Source organism: Pelophylax lessonae, assembly GCF_965119305.1.
Source record: "Pelophylax lessonae genome assembly, chromosome: 2".
NCBI lineage: Eukaryota > Metazoa > Chordata > Amphibia > Anura > Ranidae > Pelophylax > Pelophylax lessonae.
This window is the reverse complement of record NC_138769.1, coordinates 569,771,198-569,793,300: the sequence shown is the minus strand read 5'-3', so window position 1 is coordinate 569,793,300 and position 22,103 is coordinate 569,771,198. Positions and strand designations below refer to the sequence as shown.

General features: G+C 40.0%; 1 protein-coding gene across 1 annotated transcript in view; it reads left to right on the top strand.

Moving 5' to 3' along the window:
* The window catches only part of STAT6 (signal transducer and activator of transcription 6), a 357,207-nt gene that overhangs the window by 255,264 nt on the left and 79,840 nt on the right, over window positions 1–22,103 (top strand). The window contains exons 7-9 of the mRNA XM_082248146.1: window positions 14,250–14,398; window positions 17,017–17,148; window positions 20,856–21,044. Of these exons, the coding sequence (XP_082104272.1) occupies window positions 14,250–14,398; window positions 17,017–17,148; window positions 20,856–21,044 (470 nt within the window). The remainder of the gene's footprint in view (window positions 1–14,249; window positions 14,399–17,016; window positions 17,149–20,855; window positions 21,045–22,103) is intronic.

Below are 22,103 nucleotides of genomic sequence, written 5' to 3'. Positions count from 1 at the left end.
AGGAGTAGCAGAATGAATTTTGGGGTGTCATTTTTGCTGTGTACATGCTATGTGTTAGAAATAGCTTATAAATTGACAACGTTTTGGGAAAAAAAAAGGAAAAAAAATGTTTTCTTCATTTTCCCAAGAATTGTGGGAAAAAATTATAACTTCAAAAAACTCACCATGCCTCTTACTAAATACCTTGGACTGTCTACTTTACAAAAAGGGGTCATTTGGGGGGTATTTGTACTGTCCTGACATTTCAGGGCCTCAAGAAAGGAGATAGGCCATCAGTACATCTGGTGTGATCAATTTTCAGTAATTGGTACCATAGCTTCTAGACTCAATAACTTTCACACAGACTAAATAATATACACTAATTTGGGTTAATTTTACCAGAGACATGTAGCAGTATAAATTTTGGCCCAAATGTATGAAGAAAAATTAATTTTTTGCAAAATTTTATAATAGAAACTAAAAAAAAGTGTTTTTTTTGCAAAATTTTTGCTCTTTTTTTGCTTATATCACGAAAAAAAAAACCCCCAGTTGTGATCAAATACCACCAAAAGAAAGCTCTATTTGTGTGAAAAAAATGATAAAAATTTTGTTTGGTTACAGTGTAGCATGACTGAGCAATTGTCATTCAAAGTGTGAGAGAGCTGAAAGCTGAAAATTGGTCTGGGCAGGAAGGGGGTCTAACTGCTCTGTATGGAAGCGGTTAAGGGATACCAACAGCAAAAAAAAAAAAACTTGGGAGAAGTTTTAATCCTCACCTACTCTACATAAAATTAAAAAAAAGTTTGTTTTGGCTTTAGTTACAGTTTACTTTGAGCTCTGAAATGTTATCCCAGCTTACTAGAGAAATACACTTTTGTCAGGAACAGCAGGCAGAGACAGGATCTAGTCAGTAGCCAAGGCTGGTAAGGTGTACTATACTGCAGGCAGTGCAGTACAATAGAGCAGAGGGAGGTAGGTTGTGATTGCAAGTTAAGGTCACTAATAAAAGATTAGAGGTTCTGGCAACAATCAGAAGTGTTATCAGAAAGCAGGTCAAAAACTTAAGTTGGGTCTGTATCACCACATCTACTGGTCACAGGTAAGACATAGGAACAGATAAACAACACATAGCAAAGTATCTGGGAAGTGCTGAATGATCTTTAAATAGCCATTTGACATCACTGTGGATGCCAAGCACAGCACGTATCATGCACCACGCAAGTACCCTCATGCAAAGATGCATGCCCGGCCACAACTCCAGTAGGCTATGCCTGGGCAAGTGAGTGATTCTTTAACAGTAATTTTGTTTAAATGACACAGTGCGTATAAAAAAAGGAAATAATAATTAAATAATTAAGTCGAGTATGCACACTGGAGATACTGGGATGTGGGCAGATTTGGTAATGAAATTATTATTATTGTACAGGATTTATATAGCGCCAACAGGTTGCGCAGCGCTTTACAATGTTTGGGCAGACATTACAGTTACAATACAATTCAATACAAGAGGAATCAGAGGGCCCTGCTTGTTAGAGCTTACAATCTAAGAAGGAGGGTCAAGTGATACAAAAGGTATTAACTGTGGGGGGATAAGCTGATGAAGAGAATACAAGAACAGTTGTTAGGTGGGGGCAGGATAGGCTTCTCTGAAGGGAAAAGTTTTCAGGGACCGCCTAAAAGTAAATAGAGTTGGAGATAGTCAAAAAGATTGGGGTAGGGAATTCCAAAGGATGGGAGAAGTTCAGGAGAAGTCCTGTAGGCGAGTATGGGAGGAGGTGACAAGGGAGCTAGAGAGCAGGAGGTCTTGTGAGGAATGGAGAGGACGATTTGGTTGGTATTTTGAGACTAGGCTAGTGATGTAGCTGGGGGCCGAGTTGTGGATGGCTTTGTAAGTTAATTTTAGTTATTGTTAGTATTTTGAATTTAATTTGTTGGGTGAATGGGAGCCAATGCAGGGATTGGCAGAGAGGGGGAGCAGACGCTGAGCGGTATGTAAGGTGGATGAGTCTGGCAGAAGCATTTATGATGAACTGAAGAGGGGATAGCCTATTTAGAGTTAAGCCAACATAACCACTTGACCTTTGGAAAATGTACCCCCCTTTATGACCAGGCTATTGTTTGCGATACGTCACTGCATTACTTTAACTGACAATTGCGCAGTAATGGAACTTTGTACCCCAATAAAATGTATGTCTTTTTTTCCCACAAATAGAGCTTTCTTTTGGTGGTATTTGAACACCTCTGCGTTTCTATTTTTTTTTTTTTTTTTTTGCGCTATAATCAAAGAACGACCGACAATTGGGAAAAAAAAATAATAATATTTTTTACTTTCTGCTATAAAACATATCCAATAAGAAAAAATTTAGGCCAATATGTATTCTTCTACATATTATTGGTAAAAAAAAATCCAATAAGCGTATACTTAAAAGTTATACAGTCTAAACTATAGTATATATATATATATATTGGAATTTTTATTTTTTTGACTAGTAATGGCGGCAATCAACGACATATAGCGAGACTGCGATATTGCAGCAGACAAATTGGACACGGAACTGCCACTTTTGATACTTTTTTGGAAACCAGTGACACTAATACAGTGATCAGTGCTAAAAATATGTACTGCCACTGTACTTATGACACTGGCTGGGAAGGGGTTAACATCAAGGGCGATCAAAGGGTTAACTGTGTGCCCAGCTAGTTTTTTAGTGTAGTGTGGGAGATGCTTTTACTAGTGGAAGGCATGGATCCATGTCCCCTGCTTTACAGAAACACAGGATTCATGCCTTCTCCACTGACAGAGCGGCAATCTGCCTTGTTTACAGTTAGTTTACAGTTGTTTAGTCAGACTGCCGTTCTGTCTGTGTACCGAACGATCAGCGGATGTCGGCGGACATTGGGTCCGAGGGACCCACTGATTAGCCCCTGCTGTGTAAAATCACAGCGGGAGGGAGCCACTGGTGGTGCACACTTGCACCTGATACCCGGAAATGCAGGATCACATATTTATATATGATCCTGCGCAGTGTGGCCTCCCTGTAGCACTAAATCTGCTGTTATCAGTGTACATGTCCCTTTTGCAGAAGCCGGTCATCAGCTCTCTTCTCCTCTCTTCCTCACGCTGACAGCCTGAGAGCCAATGACCAGCTTCGGTTTACATCCGTGATCAGCTGTGATTGGACACAGCTGATCATGTGGTAAAAAGCCGCTGATTCGTTCCTTACATCAATCTGTAATCAGCAATATCCTCTGGACACTGCAATCACAGATCATGCCGCCTGCACGATCACGGCATGCCATCGTATGATGGCGCCCCAGAACAAGTCGGCCGCACTGTAGCCGTCATTCAGCTATAGCACAGTCGCCAAGTGGATACACATGAAATACACGAGCAATCAAACACACAAATACTTGTAAGTATCAGGTATTATGCAATGGCATAACAATTAAATAAAGAAAGAATTGGGTCAACGTTCTGATTTTTCCCCCAGACCGGTCTGTCTTACATGCTGTATGACTGTAAATAACTTGAAGACGAATCACTTCCAGTCAAGTCCTGACCGATTGCAACCATGGCCTATGCACTGGGGTTGCCAACTCCAAAATAGTAGTCTAACGCAGGCACACAAGGCTCGTGCCACACCAGTTGACAGTTTATCGAACAGAATTGATAAAATAGTGGAGTTCAGTGGGTGGAAGGCAGTAGAGACAGTAGGGGGTCTGGGCAATGCCAAAACTATAAATAATAAGTAAAAATAAAATACAGTAATCCCCCGCTCCATCGCGGTTCAGTTTTTGCGGTCCCGGTAATTCGCGGTTTTTTTTGTAATGTTATTTTACTATATAAATCATTAAAAATGAAATATTTTTGTGTTTTCCATAGCTCTTGCTATGTCTCTCAGTATCTTTTATGTGTTTAAATGAGTTTCTATTGTTTTAAAGTGTGTTTAAAGACCTTAAAATGCTTCTGCACGTACAGTGACAGTAAAAAAAACATGCCTACAATGCATTTTAATAGGGTTTTTCTATTTCGCGGAATTTCACTTTTCGCGGCTGGGTCCGGAACGTAACCCCCGCAATGGAGGGGGGTTTACTGTATTGCCACAAAGAATGTATATATAGGGTATAGAATAGGTACTGTACAACAGGTAAGTAAATGTAAAGTGCTAAAACAGACCTTTTAAAGACAGTGGCCATAGTGCAAATTTTTTATTTTTGGAATCAGTCTAAATATAGCACACCCAATTTACAGCAAAACACAGTTTATTCACACTCAATGTACATGCTTTTAGGGGACAGAGGGGGTGATTTACTAAAGGCAAGCAGGCTGTTTGCAAGGGAATTTCCCTGAGAGCTTAGTGAATGTAGTAAAGCTTTGCTGATTTATAGCATCCAGTTATGTGCAAGGAAAATTGTGTTTTTTTGTTAATATCCTTGAACATGATTGGGAAATGTCACCACATTCACTATTCTTTGGGGAAAATTAACAAAAGTGCAACTTCCCTTTCACTGTAAACAGCATATTTACGAACAAACGTATTTATTAATAAATGCACATTTTTTTCAGGTAAAAAAAAATGTGCATTTATTAAAGTGGTTGTAAAGTCAGAATGTTTTTTATCCTAATGCATTAGGATAAAAAGCCTTCTGTGTGCAGCAGCCCCCCTCAGCCCCTCTAATACTTACCTGAGCCCCTCTAATACTTACCTGAGCCCCAACAAATGTCTCGGATGCCTGGTACTCCCCTCCTCATTGTCTGAGACAGCAGCATGGCACCATTGGCTCCCGCTGCTGTCAATCAAAGCCAGTCATTGAATTGACACAGGGAGCTGTGGCTCGAGTCGGGTGCCCCCATAGCAAGCTGCTTGCTGTGGGGGCAATCAATAGGATGGAGGGGCCAGAAGCACGGAAGAGGGATCCTAGAAGAGGAGGATCCGGGATGCTCTGTGCAAAACCACTTCACAGGGCAGGTAAGTATAACATGTTTGTTATTTTTAACTTAAAAAAAAAAACAAGACTTTACAATCACTTTAATTTTTGTTGCAGGAGCCTGTAAAGCATTGCACCATTGATTAACTGCTCGCTGATGCCATGCAGGTCTCCAGCAGATTTGTCAGTGTATCAGCTTGCTCGTACCTCGTACGAGGAAAACGATACATGCTGACAGGAAGAATGAATGAACTACCACAGAACAGCGCCATGGTAGTTCTTTGAATCTTCAAGCCACTTTTTTTTTCTAAATTGTGACAGCTAGCGAGGAGGGAGAAGATCCTCGCTAGCTGTCAGATCGGGGAGCGGGGGCAGGTCCGTTTGTAACATGTTACATGTTACACCCTGAACATGGGCATAACAGAAAGGTGAACCTATCCTTTAAAGCAGGGGTGTGAAACTCAATTTCATCGCGGGCCGCATCAGCATTATGCTCGCCCTCAAAGAGCCAATTATATTTGTAAATAAAAATGGGGATATTGCTGCGCTAAAAGGTAAAGATAAAAACATACATGAATAAAAAGTCAACAGACCAAATGAAAGCAGCCAGCACCTGATCTAGAATCAGAAATACCAGATCTAAATAGCAATATAGAATGGGATTGGTGCAGCGCTAACACAATTGAATCCACAGTCCATACAAATGTTCAAATGGATCAAATACAAAAGTGCAGTAAACAAAAGTTCATCAGAGAGTGCTCCAATAAAGAAGGGAAACTGTCCACCACTTCAAACTTGGAAAAAGCCCCGAGTGCAGGAACCGCCACCAAGATAATAAATGGCCTCTTACCAAATTGCAATGACCCCCATTACAAGGATCAAAGACAGCCTGTGTGATCAAATCAGTGCCCAGATCGACATGTATCGATTCCCAGTGTTCCCTCAGCAGCTCCGACCGGAACAAGTGAACATAAGGAAAAGAGGGACAACTCCAATAGTGAAGTACGTTCACAGGTTTATTCAGTAAAAGCAGAGTGGCAACTCACGTTTGCATGAAGAAATCACAGCATGTCTCGGAGCTATACTCTCAGAACCTTTGTTTCCAACCAATAAAATGGCCGCCGTGTCTCCTTGCTGGCCTCAGCACGATGAACCGCAGGCTCCTCCTCCGACCGTGTTGATGTGTTGATGAAACCGGTCGGAGGAGGAGCCTGCGGTTCATCGTGCTGAGGCCAGCAAGGAGACACGGCGGCCATTTTATTGGTTGGAAACAAAGGTTCTGAGAGTATAGCTCCGAGACATGCTGTGATTTCTTCATGCAAACGTGAGTTGCCACTCTGCTTTTACTGAATAAACCTGTGAACGTACTTCACTATTGGAGTTGTCCCTCTTTTCCTTATGTTCACTTGTTCCGGTCGGAGCTGCTGAGGGAACACTGGGAATCGATACATGTCGATCTGGGCACTGATTTGATCACACAGGCTGTCTTTGATCCTTGTAATGGGGGTCATTGCAATTTGGTAAGAGGCCATTTATTATCTTGGTGGCGGTTCCTGCACTCGGGGCTTTTTCCAAGTTTGAAGTGGTGGACAGTTTCCCTTCTTTATTGGAGCACTCTCTGATGAACTTTTGTTTACTGCACTTTTGTATTTGATCCATTTGAACATTTGTATGGACTGTGGATTCAATTGTGTTAGCGCTGCACCAATCCCATTCTAAATTATATTTGTAAGATTGGATGTCCAGAGCACCCTACGCCATCCTTACAACCTTACATGAGATGTCAAGAGCCCCACACCATCAAGTCAAGAGTCACCCACCCTTCCTTGCATCACAATGCACCCCCCTTATCTTGTGCTACTGCCAGGAAGAAGATGCGGGTGGATCTGTGAAGAACTGTAAGGTCTGGAGGAAGACCAGAAGAGGGATGGAGTCAGCTTCCAGAGTCTGCTGAATGCTGAGACCAGGGGAGGCAGAGACAAGGTGGTGTTGTGGCTGCACAGAGAGATGCAGGATCTGTAGGAGGAGTTCTGCTCTCTTCTCTGATGCAGACTTCTGAGACGAGGGTGTGGGCAAAGTATGTCAGTCAAGGGTCCGATCTGTCCACCGCAATGTCGCAGTCCCGCAAAAAAAATCGCAGATCGCCGCCATTACTAGTTAAAAAAAAAAAACAATACAAATGACAAAAAATCTTCCCCTTAGTTAGTAAACGCAATAACTTTTGTGCAAACCAATCAAAATACGCTTATTGCGATTTTTTTTACCAAACATATGTAGCACAAAACAAATTGGCCTAAAATTTAAAAAAATTTAGATTTTTATATTTTGTTTTGGGAATTTCGTATAAAAAAATGTGAAAAATATTGTTATTTTTGCAAAATTGTCGCTCTTTTTTTGTTTATAGCGCATGATCAAAAAATCGCACAGGTGATCAAATACCACCAAAAGAAAGCTCTGTTTGTGGGAAAAAAAGGACGTCAATTTCATTTGGGTACAGCGTTGCACGACCGCGCAATTGTCCGTTAAAGTCACGCAGTGCCGAATCGCAAAATAGGCCCTGGTCAGGAAGGGGGTAAAATCTTCCAGGGCTTAAGTGGTTAAAAAGGCAGGATATAGTTGACAAGCGTTGAAGAGAGATTTTGTGGAACTCGACAGTGGAGTTGATTTACTAAAACTGGGGAGTGCAAAATTTGGTGTAGCTGTGCATGGTAGCCAATTAGCTTCTAACGTCAGCTTGTTCAATTAAAGGCTGAATTCACCTTTTTTTCCCCTAAATTCCAGCTCCCCTATGTACCAATATAGCATTAATGTAATTATTTTGGAAAAATAAAACAGTTTTCCATTAATTCTATACCAGCTTACCTCACTCACTTCATAAACACACTGCTCAATTACTTCTGTCTTATTTTCTGATAAGACTTTAGGTCATGACACAGGAAGTAATTGACCAGCTGATTTCATTAGCATACACCCTGCATAATCTACCCTCAGCTGGTCAACTCATGACCTAAGTCTGACCAGGAAGTAAGGCAGAAGTAATCAAGCAGTGTGTTTAAACAGCTATGAAGAGAGTGAGGTAAGCCGGTATAGAATTAATATAAAGATGTCATAGTTGCCAACATTTGAAAAAAAATTCCAGGGACACTTTGCAGCACAGCTATCAATTACTTACCACACCCACTTCCCTGAAGCTCCGCCCACTATGCATTATTAATCTCTGCCTACTTATCATCAAATTATAGGGGCTACTCAATAAAGAGAGAATTACCGGAAATTGAAAAAGGAATTTCAAGCTTAAGGCCAAAGTAGCAGAGTTGGAATAATTTTCCCATTCAGCTGCACTACTTCTGCCTAAAGTTTAAAATTCTCATCACAATTCCCTGAAATTCTAAAGTGTCAAGTGTGACCATACAAAAAATGTAAAGGTGTAAAAAAGTATGATTATACTATCTGGTATAATTAGGTTTTATCGTACTTATTTACACTTTGCACTTTATTTATATTTACATATTACATTTTTTGTATGCTCACACCTGAGCACATTTGACACTTTATTAACATGTCATGTTACCAGATATTTTTGCACATAAGATTGTTGCTTTCATCCTACCTACCTTCATGTCTGTGAATGTGTCTTCACTCTCCAAGGGTCCTTCTCTGCTCTGCTGTGGCGGCCGGTGCCGGCGAGGCGCTGCCAAGAACGAGTGCCTTAGATTTAAAAGTGGCGCCAGGTGGCACCATTACGTAACTGCGCATGTGCCCACCCGGCTGAGCTTGTGCGAGCTTTCCCTAGCCCGGCAGGCATCGGAACAGCGCATGCACAGTTACGATGTCAGCCTGCAACCATTTTTTTTTAAGGACACCGGCTGCCCGTAACGGGCATTTACGGGCAGCCTCTTTAACGGACGCTTGCCGGGACAATGTAAATTACCTGGGACAGGCTCCTATTTACAGGGACTGTCCCGGCAAAAACAGGACAGTTGGCAAGTATGAGATGTTTTATTTTGCAAAATAAGTACATTAATGCTATATTGGTGCACAGGGGAGCTGGCATTTAGAAAAATAAAAAGTGAACAAAGGTGAACTTAGCCTTTAAGGCTTGACAAAAAAAAATTGGCAGCTGATTGATTTCTTTGCTTAGCTGCAACAGATTTTGCACTCTCCAATTCTATTAAATCTACCCCACTGTGCTGTTGGCTGCTTGAACCTTTTCTGGACCTTGAAAATAGGCAGGAACTTAAAAATTCTGCCGTGGGAAAAATCTATGCTGGCGGTGAGCCGAGGCTTTACTTTGTACCAGCATTTATGGACTGTTTCTGTTTATTCTGAATATAAGATGCTATGTTTGTCTTTTGGAGAAAATTAAGACTGGCTAGTGATCACAAACCCCAAATATCACAAACTGTAAGATCTTTTAGTAGGGATTTATTTGCCTGTGCATTGGTGAATAAAATGATCACCCTTCATTACAAAATGACACAGTTCACAGTGACCGCATGAGAACATGTCTTTCGGAGGTGGAAATATTATGAGCCAGTTACCTAGTGGAGATCTGTTAGACCAGTCAGTAAACTCAACATAAACAAATTAATTGTGTGGATTTTTAGAGCAATTACTGGACAGGTAAATTAAAGCAACAGGAATATTATCAGTGTGCCTCTTAGGTTTAAATTTCAACACATTTTTACAAGACCTCCTTTTTTTTTGCTGCCTCTTCCAATGTATTCCTAGGTCAGTTCTTTGATAAAAAAAAAAAGTAGTTGCCTTTTCGTAAATTCTATTTTTAACGTGTTCCCCTGAACTTGCTTTATACATCTTGCACAAATAAACTGCCTGCACAGGAGTCCCTTTTTTTTGGATGAAAACTGTCAGCCATTAGATAGCTATTTCTGTTGCCTTACGAAATACATCAGTTAACAGGCACCCATTGTGCTGGCTAATTTCAACATCAAGGAAATACTGCTATCCGGGAAGAAAGAAACTGTAGAGGAATTCAAATAAGAGTGAAATGATGCTAGTTCCTCCTGAAAGCCGTACAAAATAATAAATGCATAGTCTTTGTATAATAGCAATATCAATACATTGCTGAGATACAATCGATGTGTGTGCACTAAGGTACTTTCAATGTCAGACATAAAAAGAATTGCATAGCTTGGATGACATGGCTGTCCCCTGAAGCTAAAAAAAAAAAAATGCTCAGAACTAATTTTTTGTCAACACATTAAAGAGTACCTCCAGTAGGAACTCTTGCATCTCATACTGTAGATCTATAGATGCAAGGACACTCCAGGCCACCTGAATCCCTTCAGAGTGTAGGTTCAAGTTATAGAGGCTACCCAAGTCCACATGCAGAGTGTGCAATCGTTCCAGGTCACACATTAATCAGATCTAAGTAAACACCTAGGTAGGGAAAACACAATGTTGGATGCTGGAGCCCAAGGACCACACAGTGGGTACCTCAACCTCCAAGTTGGGCACCAGGTCTTTATAGTAATTCAGCATGACCTGACTTGCATTTTATACCTGTGCTAGCAGATCTATTACAGAAGTTCTCAATGTGATTTAGGCTGTGCTGGCAGGTATAGTTTAGACCTTTGTAGCAGGTACCATCATTCTCTTTTGTAGGAAGTAAAGGGGGTCAAAATGATGATGGGTTTGTGGCCTATCCAAAGAAAGAAGCTTGGAAAGTCTATACTTGCATGTATAGCCTCATCTCATGCTGGAAAATATTTAGGCATGCTTTCCCAGCATTGTGTCTGTCCTTCCACATTGGATCTTTCATACACAAAACAAATCATTAGCACATGGGAATTAAAATGTATTAAATCATAAATAAGAATCTTATACAGATAAAAGTTATTTAAGATACCAAGCTGGCTCGTTGTAACTAGCATGCATTAGTATAAAGCGTACATCAAACTGATATGTTTTAGTAATGTGGTTGTGTGAAACATGTACTGTATATGAAAAACTATAACAAAAAAAGAAATCCTATAACTCGACACATTTTGTAAATGTTGCTTCACTTCTTCAGAAGTGGATGCCATCAACATAAGATCTATAAACTAAACAACATATTTACAAAATATATTAAAGAAATACCTAAAAAAGGGGAGTACAATACTATACATACTAGTGTTCTTAATCGAACATGACTTACAAAGCAGCTTGAAAATAACACCTCCAAGTGGCAACTGCCGCAGAGTGACTGACCTGGGAGTTGTAGGAGAGAACCATGGCACCCTATAGGTAAACCACGGAGCAGCACAAGAGGACACATAGATGCTACATATTTTTGGTCAGAAAAATCCCAATAAGTGTATATTGATTGTTTGCGCAAATGTTATCGCGTCTACAAACTAGGAGAAAGATTTATGTCATTTTATGTTTATTTTTTTATTTTTTACTAGTAATGGCGGCGATCAGCAATTTATAGCGGGACTACAACATTGCGGCGGACAGATCAGACACCTAACTGACATTTTTGACACTTTTGGGGGAACCAGTGACATTACTACAGTAATCAGTGCTAAAAATATGCACTTTTACTGTAATAATGACACTGGCAGTGAAGGGGTTAACAGGGGCGATGAAAGGGTTAAGTGTGTCCCTAGGGGGCGCTTTCTATCTGTGGGGGGGGGGGTGGGCTTGCTGCATGAACACAGAGACCTGAGTTCCTAAATAAGAGGAACACAGGATCCCTGTGTTCATAACTGACAGAACAGCAGTCTGCCATGTTTACAACGGCAGACCGCCGTTCTGTCCCCACGGGGAGTGATCGCGGGTGCCAGGTGGCAATTACGGCCCCCAGCCCCGCTGATTGGCTCCCCTTGTGGCCAATCGGCGTGTGTGCGCCCCCACTAGCAGTCCCACGAAGCGACGTCCATGTACATCGTTTTGTGGGATAGAGCTGACCTGCCGCATTAAAACTATGGCGGCTGGTCGGCAAGTGGTAATGTTATAGTTAAAGCAGTATTAAATTAATGTGTGCCTGGTGGGCTTTTGCTATACCGTGCAAGCATGCACAGCATTTTTGAACATTATCACACTTGCCTTAAAAGGTGCTCTTCTCCAGCACTGTGCAATGCAGGCTCTGTTCCTTACTATGTCCCTTGCCACCTACATCTACCTGCCACTTTTTCCAGGTTCCCAAGAATCTTCACATACATAGAAGTTACATTGTTCCCAGCACCTGGTCTGTTTTACGATGGGAATGACATAAGTGTGCATACTGCATGTCGCATGTGCTATACAGTGTATAGAGCAGTGGTCGCCAACCTTTCGGACCTCACGGACCACTAAACTCACAATTGTGACTCCCGCAGACCACTAATAAGAATTTTTCATGCCTAATATGCACAATGCTCCTGCTCTCTGCCCCCTCTCCCCCCCCCCCCTCATACACACACACACACCTTATCCAGCCATGTACTCGAGCTCAGTTCTCCCCTACCACAATCTGTGATCAGTGCTGCCATTGGAAGTCCCCTCCTTCACCTCCCACTCTCTGCACTACTCCTGGCACCTCCCTCTGAGTTCCCTGGAGACGGAACTGCAGAAGAGTCATTGGGTATCAATGTGCTCTGACAATAATGATTGTCAGCGTGCATTGAATACAATACTGAAAACAACATTGGGCAGTATACATCCGTCAAAATGCTGATTTGCGACAGAACCCCTGGGGACCACTGGTTGGCATCTGCTGGTATAGAGGACTTAAAAAATTGCTAGGTTACAGAAAGTTTTTTGACAAATTAACCTTTGCATGTCTCTTCTACCAAAAATGTCTACCTCAAAGCAATTTTATGGGTTTAATTCCGCTTTTTGGTAATGAGAAGTGTAATGCTGTATCAGTAGGCCCAAAGCAGAAATGTAAAAGTTGCTCTAGGTCAGTGATGGCGAACCTTGGCACCCCAGATGTTTTGGAACTACATTTCCCATGATGCTCATGCACGCTGCAGTGTAGTTGAGCATCATGGGAAATGTAGTTCCAAAACATCTGGGGTGCCAAGGTTCGCCATCAAGGCTCTAGGTTATGAAGGTCTGTACAGGTCCAGGACCTGAATTGATATGAAGGTATAAAGTGCAGGCACCTAGCAGTGTCTGCACATACCTGCACCAGGGTCTTATACCTTGCTTTTACAGTGGAATCCTAAGCCATAACTTCCTGATTACTGCTGACTGACTTGCTGAGGCAGTATAAATACCTTGGGGTTGATTTACTAAAAGCAAATAGACTGTGCAGTTGCTCCAGAGCTTAGTAAATGAGGTAAAGCTTCACTTTACAAAGAATACCCAATCACGTGCAAGGAAAATGTAAAAAAAACAGCATTTTTGCATGCACGTGATTAAATGATGGAAGTCCGCAGACCTCTCCATCATTTACTAAGCTCTGGAACCATTTCAAACGTATTATGTTGTAAAACTTTAACATTTTGGATGAATGCACTCGTTGGGGAGCAGTGGTATTATATAAGGCGATTAACCCTAGGTATTTGGTGTTAATTGATATAAACATTGTAGTGAGCACATATTTTAGCTCCTCCATTTTCATTTATTTTAACTGTTATTTCACTGGGTGTGAACAGTTTAGATTTAGGTTTCATAGGGCAAAATAATCCCTTTGTCAGTTGATGGCAATAGATATTACACAAGCATATGGGGGTAGTTTACAAAAAACTTTACTGCACTTTTTCATGCATGGACTTGGCGTTGAAATGTTTTTGGTTTTTGTTTTCTGGTTCATATGTGCTAGTATGAGCTAGTATTGCATGACAACCTTGTCAGCTCCTAAAGAAAAAACACTAAATAAACAGTTGTAACACACTTTTATATTATCACCAAATGTAAACCAGACACCATTTCATCTGTAGAGGCTGGGAGTAATTCAATCATAATTCCTGAAAGAATTCTAGTAATGCAAGTTAACCCTAGAGAGATTTTTCTAAAATACTGGCTGGCATGAGTAATTATTATAATTGGGAATAATACTAGATTATCACAGGGCTTAGGATCTAAGCCTTTGGCATCAGATACTAACTTTCTACCATTAGAGGCATGTCAAGGTGTTCTATGATTACTTTATAATGGCTCCAAGTCCTCACCACATTTCTCCTTTTTTGGATATATAACAGAAGATTAACATGAAAGTGAATACTGGCCATTCTCTGGTATATTGTTCCTCATTTATATCACATTTCCATTTCATTTCCCATCTCTGTACATCAATGTGTTGCCCCCTGAACAGGTAAACCACAGGAAATGATTTTTTTTTTTACACTTGCTAATAAAAAAAACGTTTGAAAAGATGACACGAAACAAAAATCTGCTTTTAATTGCAGCAGTGGGTAATGCTATTTGAAGAATCATTCAAATTCCTGATCAACGTTCAGGATCAAGCACTCAAAATAATCAACATCTGGAAGAGACGTCAGCAGCTGTCTGGGAATGGGGCTTCATTTGAGGAGAATCTGCTGCCCCTGCAGGACAGGTGAGGAAAGACTAAGTCATGAAGTAGAATTTAAAAATGAACCAGTCCTTTCTGTGAAGTACCATAAAATATTTCATTTTTTTTTTTTTTTTTTGAGGACTTTCAGGCCAAAACCAAAAAAGTTTTTCTTTCAGTTTTTTTTTTTTTTACATTATTTTCTTTAGCAATAAAACAGGTCAAATCAGTCTGACACTTAGAGCCGGTTCAAACTATTCCGACTTGTCAGGCGACTTGGTCGCCTGACAAGTAGCTCCCAATGCTGTGCAATGGAACCGTTCTAATCGGAGCGACTCAAGTCGCTCCGACTTAGAAAAAGATTCCTGCACTATTTTTTGGCGAAGTCAGAGCGACTTGCATTGACTTCTATTATGAGAAGTAGTTTGCAAGCCGCGATGAAGTTGCTCTGCACAGGCGACTTTAAAGTTGCCCGAAGTCTGGGTGACTTTGAGTCGGATTAGTGTGAACCAGCTCTTAGGGAACTATTTATCAATGTTTCACCTAAAATGTACCCAAATTTCACCCAAGATAAACACAATATTTAAATAACTTTTGTGTATATCTTGGGTGAACTGTGGATGAACATTATTTATGTATGGAAGTTGTCAAGCAATGATTTAGTGGTTTTCACCATGATAGTTTGGGAGACATTGTTTTGGAAGCAGATGATTTTTGGCATAATAGTTTTTTTTTGGGGAGAAACATTTTGCACTTATCAAAAGGTTTGAGGAAAGTTGGTACAAGGTTTATTTGAAAGATATGTTCAAGGGTTAGGTTATATTAAGGGGTTAGGATTGGAACGTGTGGGGCCACTAGGACTTCTTGCCATAATAGCCAAATGTACTCAGCATACGCTGAGCATGAACAGGATTGAGTAATTGAAGTCAACTTCACCTCATTCACTAAACTCAATGAAAGTTTACTTTGCAAAGAGGAAATTCACTTAGCTTAATTAATGAGGTGACGTTGTGCTGACTTCATTCACCCAATCACGTGCAAGTAAAAGTCTGTTTTCCTTGCATGTGATTTTTTTATTTATTTTGTATGATATAGCAAAACAAATATAAACGTGTGGTACCGTAGAAAATAGGCCAGCTACGGTAGAAACTTACATAAACAACACAGATTTTTATAGCTGTTAATATCTGAATGTATAGTAGTGATCGACCGATATCAGTTTTTCGTTGCCGATACCAATATTTTGGCCAATGCATATCGGTATCGGCCGATATGCGCCGATATTTTTATACATTTAAGACCTTGATAAAATAGAGGGGTGGGCAGACACATGGCAAATGAGGTACAATGTAGGGAAACGTAAAGTATGGCACTTCGGTGCTAAAAATATGAATGTAGGTTACACGCTATGGGAGAACCTCTGGGGGGGAAATTCAGGATGTAAAAATATCTAGGGGTCCTAGTAGATCACAGGCTTAGAAATAGCATGCAATGCCAAGCTGCATATGCATGCCAGTAGAATATTAGCATGCATTAAAAAGGGCATTTACTCAAGAGATAAAATTTTACATCTTGAGTATGCTGTCCAGTTTTGGTCTCCAGTCCTCAGAAGGGAGGTGCTGAAACTGTAGAGTCCAGAGAAGAGCAACAAAACGAATAAGTGGGCTGGAGGATCTCAGTTATGAGGAACAATTACAGGAACAATTACAAGCATTAAATGTAGTCTCCCCAGAGAAGAGATACCTAAGAGGGGATATGATAGCGATTTACAAATATCTTAATGGTGATTTAAGCATAGGGAGAAAACTATTCAGTCTCAGGTCATTTAACAAGACACGTGGCCACTCAATGAAGTTGGATGAGAAGCAGTTCCACCCCTAAACTGGGTTTTGTACTGTTAGAGTGGTAAGGAACTCCCTTCCACAATCAGTGGTTTCAGCGGGTAATGCTGTTAATTTAAAAAAAACTCTTAGAAAGACATCTTATCGAACACAATATACAGGTATATAGGGATGGTAGAAACATAATACATACACCCCCCCCCCCCCCCACACACACACACACACCCACACAGGTTGAACTGGAGCAGGGATCTTCAAACTATGGCCCTCCAGTTGTTCAGAAACTACAATTCCCATCATGCCTAGTCATGTCTGTGAATGTCAGAGTTTTACAATGCCTCATGGGATGTGTAGTTCCGCAACAGCTGGAGGGCCGTAGTTTGAGGATCCCTGAACTGGAGGGTGTCTTTATTCAACCTTACCAACTATGTAACTATCTTTCTCTGTCGTTGTGGGGGTTTTTTTCTCCATGAGATGAATTTTATCAGTTTTTTAAAATAATTATTTGATGTTTTGGGACAATCTTTTCATCAGCATTAATATGGGAAGGTACCAGTGTGTATTCAAAAGTCTTTATGTGTTTCCTGTGTCTCATGAAGGATATATTTCAAAGGTTTGAGAGGGATTAATATACCACAAATGCACTCTATAAGTTTTGTATTTAAGAACAGAAGACGGTTATGACTGGACAAAGCCACCAAAGATGTGCGAATGAGAAAATTAATTTTCTTTTTGTTTCACCTTATTGTGAAATTCACTTTGAAAGTGAACATGATTTACCCTTAGGGTCAATTCATTTTTTATGTTTTTTCTTTTTTTTAGGTTGGAATTCAGTTTTGGCATATATGAAGAGCTTATTCGCATGATTAGAGAACTCGGAGAGGCAGGGCAGAGAGCATTACCCACCGAGTATTTGGAAAAAATATCTACTGGCTTGACATCACTTATTAAAAGGTAATAATATTTTTTAATGGCCTAAATTGTACCAGTACTGTATGAGTGCTGAGATATATATAAATGCTTGACATTCCCACTCAGAATACTAAATATTTTGCGGACTATATCCTGTTTTTAAATGGTAAACAACGGCAATACTGCACCTAAAGGTGAAAATAGTCAGAGCGGCCAGTTACCAATTTAAGTATAATATAAATCTCAACGCCTCTGTTAAGCAATCTGCATAGCAATAAATACAGGCCACAAAGCCATATTTGCAAACCAATAGATACAAAAATAAAGACAAATAAATCAGATATAATAGCTTAAAATTCAGTATATAATACAATTTGGTTATAAATACAGGAAAAATTACAGGTATAATATATAAATATATATATGTATATACAGAAAATTAAATGCGTAAAAAATAAAAATTAAAAATAAAAATATTGAAAATATATATAAATATGTGTAAAAAAAGAGTGTATTCATGAGGAGAAGACAATAGAGGAAAGATGTTTATATATTAATTAAAATTAACCTATATTAGTCATAGGGGAACTTACTCATGTACATAAGGCAGGTAGATTGGACCAACCTCTCCCAGAAACCCTATCGGCCCTCCCATACTAATACCATATAGAAATCAGCCCAGGGTATAGGTACAAACACAAAGGGAGAGGAGACAAACAAATCTGTCATGCTTTCAGTATTATATGTGCTATGGTATAAAATATAAATAAATGTCAAAGATATAAATAAACAGTAAGCGGGTTGGAAATAAAGCCTAAGATATGGGTACGGACACAGAATGTGAGGTAGTAAATTAGTCTGTTATTTCTAATATTTTATATAACATAGGGTCCAGGTATAACAGTATAAGGGCGAAGGGCATAGTAAACTCAGCTATTATAGATGTCATAATACAGGACACACATGAATAGGTGTCCGAGGTGTAAATGAACAATGAGCAGGTTAGAAGTTAGAAATAAAGCAATTCAGGTCCATATCTATATACATAGCCCCCCCCCAGGCTGTAGGGATCCCAGCTGGTATATCCATTTTGTTTCATTTTGGGACACTTTAATCTTTTTATTATCACCGCTCCAGTGACCCTTTATTACGTCTATCCCATAAAAGGTCAGTCCCTTAGTATCCCTATTGTCTTCTTCTAAAAAATGTCTGGATAGGCTATGCTCAGGGGTCTCGTCGTTCTCCCTTCACATTAGAGCCGGCAAGGGCATTCCACCACATGTTATTCGTGTACTATTGCATGTAATCAATTCTTTAAACTGAAATGTTTTATTGGTCACAAAGGACTTAAACCTGGTAATCTTCCTTTGTTGTTTCATGTTCACTCTATACGATAAACATTTCTGGCATCTGAAAAATACCTCATGTTTTACACAAAAGGGACAGAAACATCCCTGATCTATTGGCATTGCAATAAAAAGGTGGGTACGATGCCACATATTTTCTAGTACTGCCTCAGCTTAGGGCTGTTTTAGAAGGATGTGACGTCTACTATTAAACCTTTGACCTCAGTTTACCTCAGCAAGAAACCGACTGCCTACTTCCTTCATTTAACGAAGAGACCCCTCCGTAAATATAAGACATCTCTCACAATTCATCTATCCGACACGGCAAAGGCCTGTATTCCATCTCTGTAGAGGCAGACTCAACCTCTGATTAGATTACTGTGGTGTCCCATAATTAACTATATCCATTGTATGGAAGAATAGACTGCCACTCCCAATAACACGAAATAGCAGTTTATGAAGAGGTGGAGGTCATGGAGAACGAACATGTACATGTATAAAAGGTTACCTTCAAGACCTGCCTAGTTCAGAGCCGACTACAGATTAACTTGCATGTTGGCCTTACATTTTCCTGCAGGCTTTCTGGTATTGGTGATCTCTGAAGAATGGTTTAATGTTTTATCCTATTGTCTTTCCACCCCCTTCACCCCTTTCTCTTGTTTTGATCTTCCCCTGTTCACCCATATGTAGCTCCACACTATGCTGATACAGCTATAAATGTACTTGTCTTTCTTTGTTTGCTTTTTTTATACTATACTCACATGTTAGGCCCATCTCAAGTACTCTGCTATCAACCTTTAGTGGACTTAACTCCTAAATGCCTAGTTTTACACGCCTCGTCTTTTTGAAGTGTTGTTGATAGATAGTATTGTATTTCAGGCTACCCTCACAAGCTTGCTATTAGCCTTCTCCACCAATTTTGTACCATGCAGATGGGTTTGTTGTTTTTCATGTGATGTATGTCTTTTTGTGACCTATTGTATTTGAGAAGCTAAACCACACTAAACCACACTAAAGAAATGTAAAAAAAAATGGTCAGAGTCTGCAGCCATGATACAAGAAATGGTCAGAGACTGTGAACATGCCATCTGAGTTGGAAACTTGGGACATGCTTCAGGAAACAGTCAAAGACTAGAGACTTATTACATAAGATTGCAAGAAATCACTGCTATAACAGGACAATGATGAAAGTGTCCACAGGGGCCTCAAGGGCTGCACAAGAAGTGCCAAAGGGCTATAGGTTAGGCACCGGGTCTAAAAGATATTTTATGCATGTTACTTACCTTCAATGTGACATAATAACTATTAATGTGACTGCACAAGCATTTGTAAACTATTAAACTATAAGACTTCCTTTTGTTTTATTTATTTTTCAGTAACTGTGTGCCATTGGCCTTTGCATTGTGGTATTAAGTAAAGCCAAGAGGTATTATACACATGCAGAGTCAGTTATAAAACATGCAAAAGCATGAGATATCCCAGACAGAAGGTATCTAGCATCAGACTAAGTATCCAGGAACTACCCAATGCTCAAGTCATAGGTAACCCTCCCTGGAATCAATAATCATGTATCTTGTTTGAAAATACACATTGTACACATTATGTAACCAGCACATTTTGATTTCAATACACTAGATGGCAACCAATACACATATGGTAAACTGTACTTGTGCTTGTAGAAAGGTCCACTCTGTCTGGAGATTCCATAAAACACTAACATCAGGTCCAATCGCAATGAGATCTAGGTGAGATTTAGAGTAAATGAATCCAGCTATTAATCCAGCTGTTTCTGTGCAAGACCTTTTTGATTTGCAATTAAATGTAAATAACATTCTGTATAAAGATAAATATTAATCTCTATGCATCGTCTTTTATGAAAGTGGAGGTAAAGGCAAAAGCTAACCTACTCCCACCCACATTCTAAGCCTACTCTATCTAACCCTGTAAAGAAAAGATCACTATATTTACCTATTCTGAGGCTGCTCCGGTCTGGTCTCCAGCGGCACCCTCTGTGTGCAGGAGAAAGCTGACAACAGCTGGGAAATTATGTCACCTATACAGGTATTATGGGGCTTCTGCTGCCGGCTGCCTCTCCTACACACTGGAGCCACCACTGACAGCTAAGCCTGGGACCGGACTGGAGCGGCTGCAGAATATTTAAGTATAACGATCTTTATTTTACAGGGTTAGATAGATTGGGCTTAGGAAGTGGGTGGGAGTAGGTTTAGAGGTCATTTTTGCCTTTATTTCTACTTTAAACTATAGTAAGAATTTAATTGCAAAATCATGGAAGGATAGAACCATATACATATATTAGCTGCTTAAAAAAACATTTTAAAACAAATAAATAACAGCAGTGTGTGTTATCCATGTGTGCTATTTTTTTTTTCATTATTTTTGTAGCTCATTTCTGGTTGACAAGCAACCGCCTCAAGTTTTGAAGACACAGACCAAGTTCCAAGCCAGTGTCAACTTCATGCTGGGGTCCAAAATTCTTTCTGGCGCTAGCAAGTTGCCTGTCATAAGAGCCAATATCATTACTGAGAAAAAGGCACAGGACTTGAATGTGGTAACGTCCATTGAGCCATTAAAGTGAGTAAAATTGCAAACACTACAACCAAAACAGAACCCTGATCTGCATGTATGGGATTAAATATGATAAGAACTAACTAGCAAAAAGCTTTTTTAAAAACAGGGACATTTATTTCAGATGTCTTGTTTTGGCCATAGAATTCTTCATTGGAGGTAAAAGCTTGTAATTAAACCTAGTTTATGAAGACATAGGTGTTGATTTACTAAAACTGGAGAGTGCACAATCTGATGCAGGTGTGCATAGAAGCCAATCGGCTTCTAATTCCAGCTTGTTCAATTAAGCCTTGACAAAAAACCTGGAAGCTGATTGGTTTCTGTGCAGAGCTGCAAAGGATTTTGCACTCTACAGTTTTAGTAAATCAACCCCATAGTCTTGTTTTAGATGTGTGTGGCTGCTGGTGGCATTTTATATCTTTCCAGAACTTCAGCAGCAAGTGCTCCATGTCTCTCAAATTCTAAGTTCTCTTTCTGAATGACACATATGAATGACACATAGAGGTTGATTTACTAAAACTGGAGAGTGAAAAATCTGGTGGAGATCTGCACACAAACCCATCAGTGTCCATGATTTTTGTAAAAGTTTAAATGAACAAGCTAAAGTTAAAAGCTGATTGCCTACTATGCACAGCTGCACCAAAGTGTCACTCTCTCTCTAGCCCCCCCCCCCCCCCCTCCAGCTCCACAGCTGCATTCTCCATATGGGAAACCCAGAAAAATCTAAAAGAAACACTAAGATTCCCCAGAGGAGCTCAGATGCAACATTCCTTTGAGATATAAGATGTTGGTGAATTAATAAATCTACCAGCATCTGCTCTGTAATTATGTGGTGCTATTCTATTGGAAACCTCATTTCTCTTTTGTTCATTGACGGACACAGCTTCATATCCTCTTTGACCGATGGGTTATGCTGCTCTCCTTAGGACACTAGGGGGAAAAGGGTTAACAAAGATTGACTATGCCTATAGGGCAGTCCCAGGGGGTATACTCCCACTTCCTGCTATAGGATCTCAGTTTTTTCTGCCTAGTCAGGAGTAAGGATCTAGCACCTTGCTGGGATCT